The sequence below is a fragment of the Lemur catta genome, chromosome 1, assembly GCF_020740605.2.
Source record: "Lemur catta isolate mLemCat1 chromosome 1, mLemCat1.pri, whole genome shotgun sequence".
In the NCBI taxonomy this organism is placed as follows: Eukaryota; Metazoa; Chordata; class Mammalia; order Primates; family Lemuridae; genus Lemur; species Lemur catta.
The window spans coordinates 197,439,842-197,451,382 of NC_059128.1; the positions used below are offsets into that span (position 1 = coordinate 197,439,842).

Genomic DNA, 11,541 nt, shown 5'->3' on the forward strand with positions numbered 1-11,541 from the left:
ATGAGGGCGACTCAAGGTTTTACTTTGAGTAAGAAAAATGAGAATAATCTGGATAATGTACTCCTGACATAATGTATGCGGTTTTGATTTTTTTTGTGTGTGTGTGATATAGGCTTGCTCTTCACCCAGGCTGGAGTGCAGTGGCAGGATCATAGCTCACCACAGACTTAAGCTCCTGGGCTCGAGTGATCCTCCTTCCTCAGCATCCCAAGTAGCTAGGACTACAGGCATACACTACCACACCTTGCTAATTTTCTTATTTTTTGTCAAGATGAGGGTCTCACTATGTTGCCCAGGCTGGTCTTGAATTTCTGGGCTCAAGGGATTTTCCTGCCTTGGCCTGCCAAAGTTCTGGGATTACAGGCATGAGCCACCGTACGCGGCCTTACCTTTTTTTTTTTTTTTTTTTTTAATGCATCCTTTCTCCTCTGTCGTCTTCAGTCCTCTTCACGGTTACCTTCTCATAGTCAAAGTCATAACAAAGAGGTTCCTTTAGATTACATATTAATATCACAGAGTGGAGGAACGAATCCTATGGCTAGAGAGGACAATCTTTACACATGTACCTGACGCTGAGTGCATAAGTTCAAGAACAGTATGGGGGGAAAGTAAAACACCAAGAATATAAGAGGGATCAAAAGATGGGAAAAAAAGGACCCATGTTGGGAAATACAAAGAATTGACAGAAACAAGCAGATAAGCACTGCGACCTCTACCACACAATCCAAACAAGTATGAAAACTGCTGTAAAATTCTACATTTAATAATTAAAGCCATCATAGAATATGAATAGGCATTTCATATAATAAGAGACCCAACTGGCCATGGAATATGTGAAAAGATATTCAGTCTGACTAGGAATTAGGGGAATGCACATTAAAACATTAATGAGGTATTGTTTCATATCAATACATTTGACAAAAATTTCATACCAATACAAATAACAAAAAAAAAGTGATAATACCAGGGCCGGTAAGGATGTGGAGCAATAAACTCTCATAGACTGCTGGTAGGAATGAAAATTGACAACAACAGCTTTGGAGAATAATTTGGCAGTTTTCAATAACATTGAATGTTATGTATGCCAAGCATTTTACAAATAATGATCCTTTAAACGTTATAACAATCATGAAGCAGGTATTATTTTTATTCCTATTTTACAGATGAGGAAACAGACAAAATAAGGTAGTCAAAGAGTAAAAGATGTGTGTGAATGATAAATGCAGTGTTCAGATTAGAGGCTATCTCTGAAAAGAAGGGAGAGGAAGGGAATTGGGCAAGAACATGAGATGCTTCCATTGTATATATAAATCTTAATTTTTTTCCTGCTATAATGCCTTAAATATATCATTATAAAAATTTAAATATTAAAGCCATATAAAAGTTAAATATAATGCCATAATTTTTATCTTTCTAGTTATTTTGGAAAAACAAATTCGCATACCACGTTCTCTGTCTGTAAAAGCGGCAAGTGTCCTGAAGAGTTTTCTCAACAAGGTATAAATCGTATAAATCATCTAAAAATCTTTTGTGATTTGTCTCTATCTATATAAACCAAACTGGCAAGTAGAGATTCAGGCAAAGTAAAACAGCAGAGTATGTAACTTTATCAGTTTGATCTGGAATTTTTCTAAAGTTCTAAACTAATGTTCTAAACATGAGTTCTAGAACTCATGTATTGATGAGTACTTGGGTTGTTTCCACATCTTTGCGATTTTGAATTGTGCTGCTATAAACATTCGAGTGTGAGTGTCTTTTTTATAGGATATCTTTTTTTCCTGTGGGTAAATACCCAGTAGTGGCATTGCTAGATCAAAAGGTAGGTCTACTTTTAGTTCTTTGAGGTATCTTTACATTACTTTCCATAGAGATTGTACTAGTTTGCAGTCCCACCAACACTGTATAAATGTTCCTTTCTCTCTGTATCTGCACCAGCATCTGTTATTTTGGGACTTTTTGATAAAAGCTGTTCTCACTGGAGTTAGGTGATATCTCATTGTGGTTTTGATTTGCATTTCCCTGATGATTAGAGATGTTGAGCATTTTTTTCATATGCTTATTGGGCATTAGTCTATTTTCTTTTGAAAAGCTTCTGTTTATGTCTTCTGCCCACTTTTTAATGGGGTTGTTTGATGTTTTCTTGCTGATTTGCTTGAGTTCTTTGTAGATTCTGGTTAATTGGATGTATAGCATGCAAAACTCTTCTCCCATTCTGTAGGTTGTCTGTTTGCTCTATTGATTGTTTCCTTGGCTGTGCAGAAGCTTTTTAATTTGATCAAGTCCCATTTATTTATTTTTGTTATTGTTGTGATTGCCTTTGGGGTCTTATTCATAAATTCTTTGCCTAGGCCAATATCTATAAGAATTTTTCTGATCTCTTCTTCTAGAATTCTTATAGCTTCATGCCTTAGTCTGTCATCCATCATGAATTAAGTTTTGTGAGTGGTGAGAGGTGCAGATCCTGTTTCAGTCTTCTACATGTGGCTATCCAATTTTCCCAGCACCATTTATTGAATAGGGATTCTTTCCTCGGGGTATATTTTTGTCTGCTTTTTGTCAAAGATCAGATGGTAATATGATGATGGTTTTATATTTTGTGCCAGTACCATGCTGTTTTGGTTACTATAGCCTTGTAGTATAGGTTAAAGTCTGGTAAAGTGATGCCTCCCGATTTGTTCTTTTTGCTTAAGGTTGCTTAGGTCGGGGTCTTTTCTGGTTCCATACAAAGTGTAGAATTATTTTTTCTAGACCTGCAAAAAAATGACATTTGGTTCTTTAATGGGGATTGCATTGAATCTGTAAATCACCTTGGGTAGTATAGTATAGACATTTTAACAATGTTGATTCTGCTAATCCATGAGTGGATCAATAAAATGTGGTATATGTATACCATGGAGTACTACTCAGTCATAAAACAAAAATGGTGAATTAATACCTTTTGTAACAACCTGGATGGAACAAGAAACCATCCTTTTAAGTGAAGTATCACAAGAATGGAAGAGCAAAAACCGTATGTACTCACTACTAAATTGAAACTTATAGATCAACACTTATGCACGTATGATAGTAAAATTCAGTGGAAATAAGCAGGTGGGAGGGGCGAGGAGGAGCAGGGGTAAATTCACACCTAACACGTACAGTGCACACTGTGTGGGTGATGGCCACACATACAATTTTGACTCAAACTGTGCAAAAAGCAATTCATGTAACCAAAATGTTTGTACCCCTGTAATATTCTGAAATAAAAAAAAGAAAGAATGCCATTGTAAGTTACAATGAAAAAGTACCAAAGTGCTAGAGAAATGTAATTATGTAGATGAAATAATAAAAGAAAAAGCAATTTTTAAAAATTAAAAAAAAAATTACAGCATTAAATCCAGAGGTGAGTTGTCCTTTCCCTTTTGCCAATACAATTTACTTCCCAGCTTTATATTACATACAATGTTTTTAATGTAAATGATATATATCATATTCTCAATTAGGGGAAAATTGAATCTTTGGGGTTAGCTGCAATTGTACTTTCAACTCTATTTTTCAATTTTCTCTGTATCATTATCCTTGGAATCTATTTGTACCATGTAGTTTTTGAGCACTTGGGCAGTAGTGTTTCCTACAAGTTTCTCATGTCAACAAAAAGCTGGAATTAGATAAAATTCAGAAGAGATGAAATACTGTCTTCAGCTCTTAAAAATCGGAACATTATTCAGTTGTTCATTGCAGTTGGTAGGCTTAGAAGGGTTTTAAGTTCTAAGCTGTGATTGTGGTAATCATTAATTCTACTTTAAATAAATGACAGGATGGAAAGGTTGGTGTGCATCTACTTTCTAAGGTAAATAGGTAAGGTAATGATGAATTACAATAAAATAAGAAATTGAAGCTTGTTTTAAGTCAATACTTTATGCGAGGAAAGATTTAAACTTGAAACCTAATCTTTCACATAGTGAAAAATGAAGGGAAGAGGTGTTAATATGCAAAATAAAATGCCTTTTATAAGAAAGAAAAATGGGAACATGTTCTCATTCATAGTAATGACTAAGCCAAGACTTTTTTTATAAATTGCAGGCTCCTTCTCAGTCCAGTGATTCAGATAATGGTTGTATCATTGTCTTACACAGATTGTTTTGTTGCTATAATTAGGGAATAGGGCTTTTATTCATAAATTGAGCTAAGAACAAACTTGTGGTGAAGTTTGGGGCTTTACATGTTTTCACTATCACGGTAGCCCATGGCAAAGAAATAGCTTGGTGCTGCTCCAGTGATTCTGCTGTTCTCTTTTTCCTCTCATTTTTCTTTAGCAAGGAGTGGTGATGATTGTCCATTTTAATTACATGATAAGTGAAGAAAGAGCCATGAGGAAATCTTACCTGTCACAAGCTTCTAATAACTCAGTTTGGTCTAGAGCTGTACTTTCTAGAAATAAAAGGTAGAAAATTACAACTTCAGAAATAAAGTTATCATGTAATAGGCACAAAACCCTGGTTACAAAGCTGGTTTATTTTAAAGAATGACATTCACCCAATTCTTGAAACATTTCTTTCACTATAGGACCCAAAGGAACGATTGGGTTGTCATCCTCAAACAGGATTTGCTGATATTCAGGGACACCCATTCTTCCGAAATGTTGATTGGGACATGGTATGTAAATTTTGATTGCTTTCTAGATTAGGCTTCCATTTAATATCTTGGGCCAAGTTTTATTATCTTAAAAAACTAGCATATCACAGCTTAAATAACTTAAAACCATTCTCTAGAGTGCTTTATAAAAAACAAAATAATAGAATACCAATGCTATAGAGCAGGTTGCAGTATTATTGAGGCCCATATCAATATTAGGATTTATGAATTATGTTCATCATTGTTAATATTGTCAAACCATGCCTAGGAACTCACTTTAATAAGATAGAGAAACATCTGAAGGCAGAGGAGAAATGTAGAGGTAGAATTTTTCTAAGAATACAGGCTTGAGCTGTTATCTGATATGTCTTTTTAGATGGAGCAGAAGCAGGTGGTACCTCCCTTTAAACCAAATATTTCTGGGGAATTTGGTTTAGACAACTTTGATTCTCAGTTTACGAATGAACCTGTCCAGCTCACTCCAGATGACGAGTAAGTAGTTTTACACACTGAAATATTTTTAAAGTTCTTTGAAAACTCTATTTTTAATGGCTATAAAATGTTTTATTTCCAGATTATACTATAATTTTTGTAACCATTCAGTTACTGGCTGTTTGAATCCATTATATTATTATAAGTTTTAACAATAACTGCCATTATTTTCTACTTTGCTTTATGTGCATTTTCTAATTCTCACAACAACCTTGTAAACTAGTTATTGTCATCTTCATTTTACAGATGAGGAAACCGAGGCTCAGAGAGGTTAAGCAAAGTTACACAGCTATCAGGTGGCAGAGTCAGGATTCAAACCCAAATCTGACTGACTAAGGCCTGTGCTCTTTCCCCTGTGCTACACTGTTTCCCACTTTGATGATGACCATCTTTGTCTGACTTCCTGAGTATTACCTTAAGATAGATTCCTAGAAAGGGAACTAGGTCAGAGGGTGTGAAAATTTTAAGGATCTTGATATGTATTGCCAAATTACTTTTTTAAAAAGACTACATCAAATTAGCAAATCCGGCCAGCAGTGATCTCAAATATTTTTTGTGCTTATACTGCATCTTTTAAAGATAACTAAAATAATTTGGAGATATTTTGATCATTAACCTATCATTACAGAATCATTCTCTCTAATGTCAAGGAGGCCCTTATTGTTTGGCAGTCATTTTGCTTATATCTTAATTCTTTATCACGTTCCTCAACAGCATCTGTTTCAAATAGTATCTAAATTTTAGAAGCCTTCAATCCTACCTTTCTCTATCACTCTTAATGGATTAACCTTACCTTAATTTGACCGCAAGGATCGAAACCTCTTTTATATGAGGTTGCTTTACAGCTGTCACCAGAACACCTTGCATCTCAGGATTGCTTTCTAACTCTTCTCAACCTTTTTCTTATTCCTATTCTTGGAAGCCTCTCCCTCTTTTACAAGGGGGGCCCCTCCTATTTTCCTAGACCTGTTTCCTTAGTTTCCTCCTGGATTTCATTTTGTCCTTTCTCTTATTGCTTTACTTTCTTTGATTTATTAATATTTTTCCAGCTTTTATCCTTCTGTCTACAAACATGCTCAGATAGCCTGACTTTTCCCTTCTCTTAGCCCCTTTTTAAACCATCACATTTTTTTTTCTTATTTTCATTTCATCTTCAAACTTAAAAAAAGTTAATAGATGCTCATGGTAAAACAAACAAACAGACAAATAAGCAATATCTATCAGACTCCTTCAGAATAGTCAGCATTGATTGTCTCATGTTTTTTTACTGCCAATTCTTTAACCCCTCACAATTTTAACCTACTTTTTCAGCTTTTGAAGGTTGAATTGATTTCTTAATTTCTAAATTATAGAGCATTTTTTGGTCAGTCCTCATCTTCCCTAATGTCTGTAAAGCTTTGGCACTGATGGCCTTGCCTTAGGTAGCCTATCCTGGTTCTGCTTCATGTCTGTGACCACTAATCTGACATTTGTTTTCCCTGTCCCCTTGAGACCAGGATAGTCCATGGTTCTGTTCATGACAGCCTTCTCTTTGCTATATACAGTTTGTACCTTGAGGAGTTCGTTCAACCCTGTAGCATGGATACTAGCCATTTAAATGACCCTTAACTAAATTGGCAAATAGTTACTGAGCAGAAGGCACTATGCTGAGTACTAGACATTCCGAGACAATCAAGACAGTCCAATCTCCCAAAAAGTGCACTGCTATTAGAGAAGAAAGATGTGTACCAAATCGTTATTTCTGACAGCCTCATGTATTAGAAAGAACACTGGATTTAATCAAAAGGTTAGAGTTTGAATCCCGATGCTACCTCTTACCAACTGGGTAACCTTGTAATGAATTGCATAACTTCTCTGAGCCTATTCCTTCTCATACTGCCTACCTCATAAGGTTGCTGTGAAGAATAAATGAGTGAGGGTTTCTGAAGCACTTAGCCCCTGCCCTGATATCTCTCCTGAGCTTCACTGCCATCTGTTTAACATCTCCCCCGGTTTGTCAGACAAGCACCTCAAGTGTATGAAGTCTAAAAGTAGTGACCATTTATGGTATCTTTTTCTATTGTTCTCAATCATTTCCTTGTTTTTGTTTACCTGTGTCTGCTCATTATACCACTACGTATTCCTGTCATTCAGATTCAAAATGTCAGTGATTGTAAATACCTGCAGTTGCCAAGTATTCGTCTAAATTTTTCTTCATCGTTTCCATCAAATCCTTCTTTTCTCTTCCCATTGCCATAACCCTAGTTCAATTCTCATTCAAATCATACCTAGAGTATTGTATCAGCCTCCTAATTCATCTCCTTCCCTCCTTTACTTTGCAGCCTATTCTGTACACGCCATGCAGTACCACTCCAGCTCTTTATCCCCTTTAATTAGAAACCTTCAGTTACTCCTACGTTGCCTGTCAGATAACATCTATCCTCTTGGCTAGCATTTGAGGCCTCCCCTGTCTGCTCCAGCCTGAGTTTGTAGCCATATCTCTCACTATTAACACAAGCAGTGTTCTGATCAGGCTCAGTTATTCACCATTCCCTGATGGCGAGTGTCATCTTTCTGCCTCTGCCTGCTCATTCCTGCATTTTTACCTATTGAAATCTTCCCATCTTTCAGTGCCACCTCAGATGCAACCAGATCTTTGATGAATCTAGGTGAAACTCCTTGGATCACTGGCTTCTTTGATCTAGCCATTACCTTCCTTCCAGCATCATCTGTCACCTTCTATTCCTGTGCTCCACCCCTAACCAGTTACGTGCATTTCCCCAGACCTACCACAGTCTTTCATAATTCCATTCATTAAGTGTTGGTAGCATGAGTGCTGACTCCTTCCTTGATTTCTCCAACTAGAAATCACCCCTTTCTTTAGAACTGTGGTTAGAAAAGGACTTAGCTTATTGTATATAAAATTTAGCAGGTATTGTTTTCTCTTGTAGCTTTCTAGTATAATGAGTTACCTGCCCTCCTTGAAGGAAGGGACTGTATCCTCTGTAACTTTGTGCTCCACAGTATGGCGTATACCTTTATGTATTACAATATTTGATAGTACTGCTCACTCTTACTGTGTATTGAACGAGAAGCCCAGTGTAACGGAATGCTGGCCTCTCCACTCTCTGTGACCCATTATCTCCCTGTGGTGTTCTCTCCTTACTCCAGGTCTCTCAGTGTACTTGTTCCTATTGCCTTTTCCTTTTGGCTAACTTCTGGGCCTTCTCTTCACCATCTTCCATCTGGCTGTTGAGGTGACTACTAAATCGAATGCTAATTCAGACCTGGATGTTCACTTATAATTAAGAATGTTATTCAGGTCAAAAGTTAAGATTAACTGGATTTGGGACAATTTGTGCCTTTTTTATTCCCAGTCTTCAGTTTTAAACTACGCTTTTTGGCTCTAAACTTGCTTGTGGGATTATTAGTCTTTTTTGATTTTCAGTACTCTTTATTCTTGATTCTTCTAGAAAATTTGTGGGATTAATCTAAGAACTTCTAGATTTTTTTTCACAATGTGTATAATTATCCTTATTTTTTGCTATTTAATCTTATTTTACCATTTAAATTAAAGGTTGAAGAAATCTTGATTATGATGAACATAAACTTATTTTTCTTTCAACAGTGACATTGTGAGGAAGATTGATCAGTCTGAATTTGAAGGTTTTGAGTATATCAATCCTCTTTTGATGTCTGCAGAAGAATGTGTCTGATCCTCATTTTCCATCAATGTATTCTACTTATGTTGCCGTTTAATGCATGGATCAACTTGTTACCAGGCTGGATACAATTAACCATTTTATATTTGCAACCTAAAAAAAAAACACTCAATATCTTCTATTATAGACTACAAGAATCAATTATTACATCTAAGTTTAACAATGAAAAAGAAATTAAAACTAGCTTCCAAACAATCATGTCAAAATTTAGTTATACTGTTTTTTCAGAGGCCTACTGATGAGTATTAAAGTTATCTTTTTTGTTTAAACAAAATACCACTGCTTTTAAAAGAAAGTATCTGTTGCATTAAGGCACATAGTGGGATTACATCATAAATCTCCCATAAATTTTATCATTCTGCATTAAGACATTTGAGAGTTTAATTTTGGAATAAAAGATTCAAAATACAACAATTTTTTATATTATCTATTAGTTTTTGAGATTTTTATGTTTAAAAATTCAGCTGTAAAATTTATTATTGCCTTGGATAAATAAATTATTGATAAGGCAACAGTTATTAAGTTGGTAATAAAAGATATCGTTTGCTTAGAACTGGGGAATACAAATTCTTCTTGAGTTAAAAAGTAGGTACATTTTATTAAGAATCAGATTCCAAATCATTAACTATTTTTGAAAACCTGGTGCAAGTAATTTTTTAGTATATTAAGGGGTAGCTTCTGACCTTATCCCTTTATCGGAAACTTTAACTGGAATGTTAATGTTAATGATGCAAAAGACCCAGGATGCAGTTGAATGGAAAATTAAGAAAGAAAGAAATAGAATTTACAGAAAAGTACAATAATATTTTTATTTCTTACTGGAGAGTGAATCCCAGAGTTGCTTTTTGTGATTTGATTTAAATAATGAGACACTCACTTGTTACCAAACTTGTAAAAGCATTCCGTGTATGCTATGGATGAAGAATGTATTAATATTTTTCCTTATAATTTAGTATACAGGAAAATAATTTATTTTCTAAGTAGAGTGTATTAACCATGCTCATTTCTTCCCCATAACCACATTATTTGTACTTATACAACCTGTTTATGGAGTCTTTAATAAAGTAAACATGAATAAATGTTCAGGACACACATACATACTCACACATCACGGTTCCAGCTCCTTAAGTGAGTTTTTAAGTAGGTAACACATGCAATACATAGAATACATTTCAGGGGCAGAGTTGTTCAGATTATTTTTTATTAATATTAGCATTTAGCAATTTATTATTTAGAGATGCTAGATATAGCATCCTTCTGTTTATTTTAAATATCTTTTTTTATGAAAAGGGACATAAAATGTAGCCATGATCATATAAATTACTTAAAATTGTTCAATCTTAGTAAAATTTAATTTTAGGGATGTTATCTAGTCTTAAATTTAGAATGATTTAAAGTGTGTAGGCATTTAATTTTTTTTTTTTTTTTTTTTTTCCTTTTTGGATGCTGCATTTCATCAGAAATGCAGTTCTCTAAAGTTTCTGGTCAAGTACTCTTTTTCTTTCAAATAACTTGTCTGAAAGCAATGAAAACCTCAAAGGAAAATGTTTATATACATTCACATGTTTATTTAAGAGATATATATATGTTTCTCTTAATACCTGAAACTTGTTTTAAAACAAAAAGCAGTATTCACTTCAAATCATAAACTTACCGAGAATTCTGGCATCTTATGTCAGAAATATGTTTATGATCTTTTAAGTGGTGCTGTTTCCCCTAGGGCATTAGTTCTCAAACTTTAGAACATGGAAGTTTGTTTAAAACGCACATTACTGGGCCCACCTTGGCATTCTGTCACGTCTTTGGGCCTCATTTTGAGAAACACTTTCTTCAGATTATTTTCTTTTGTCCTGTAGTTAAATATTGAAAGCGTATTCATAGTAAAACATTTTGAGAAGGGGTAGGCAGTGAGTTATTATCCACAATTTTAAATAAATTTTGAATGAATTACTTCTTTAAATTAGTCACCTTCCTCACCTACCCCCCCAGAAAACCTATCAATGGTTTCTACCACTTATGTACAAAATGATGAGCATTTTTCTATGATGAGATTTTAACCATTATTCAGGGTAGTCTTTTGTTTTTTAATCTTTTTTTAACTAATAAGATTTACTGTGTATATTTTATACAGAAATGCATTATAAAATGTTTTTAATTATGTTCTGTTTTTTGCAGTCTTTAAGTGCCCATGCCAATTGTTTTTATATTATATAGAAGTTCTCTCAAAATACTCACCAGGGGATAGTGAGAATGGTTGGAATTTTGGTGTTCTAAGAAAAAATTTATTTTGCATAACCATATGGTCAGATCATTTTATGCATATGCAGCCTGGATTGGATATCAAATATTATGCTTGTTCACTACCGGTACGTTTAGTTTATAAATTTGTTTTGTTTTGTTTTTTGTCTGTGAAATAGTCCTTGGCCATCATAATGTAATCTGTATTTGTGTATTTTTTTTTTTACTTTAAACTCTTTAAATAAAATGTTTAATACCTGTCAAGAGTGGATCATTTTTAGTATGTAACATATCAGAAATTTGTGTAAGAACAAAGATATATCAAAATTTTTTCAAGAAAAAAATGAAAATTTTAGAGTTTGGAATTTTGCTGTACTTAAAGTGGCATTCTGTTATTACTGATGCTATAGTGTAGACATTATTAAAATCATGAATTAAAATATTCTCCACTGTATTTTTAACTCCATCTCTTCTATTAGAAAACAAATTAGTTAAA

General features: G+C 34.2%; 1 protein-coding gene across 1 annotated transcript in view; it reads left to right on the plus strand.

Moving 5' to 3' along the window:
- The window catches only part of PRKCI (protein kinase C iota), a 59,009-nt gene extending 47,700 nt beyond the window's left edge, over nucleotides 1-11,309 (plus strand). The window contains exons 15-18 of the mRNA XM_045539647.1: nucleotides 1,418-1,497; nucleotides 4,546-4,635; nucleotides 4,991-5,106; nucleotides 8,714-11,309. Of these exons, the coding sequence (XP_045395603.1) occupies nucleotides 1,418-1,497; nucleotides 4,546-4,635; nucleotides 4,991-5,106; nucleotides 8,714-8,801 (374 nt within the window). The 3' untranslated portion in view covers nucleotides 8,802-11,309. The remainder of the gene's footprint in view (nucleotides 1-1,417; nucleotides 1,498-4,545; nucleotides 4,636-4,990; nucleotides 5,107-8,713) is intronic.
- Nucleotides 11,310-11,541: the final 232 nt, after the last annotated feature.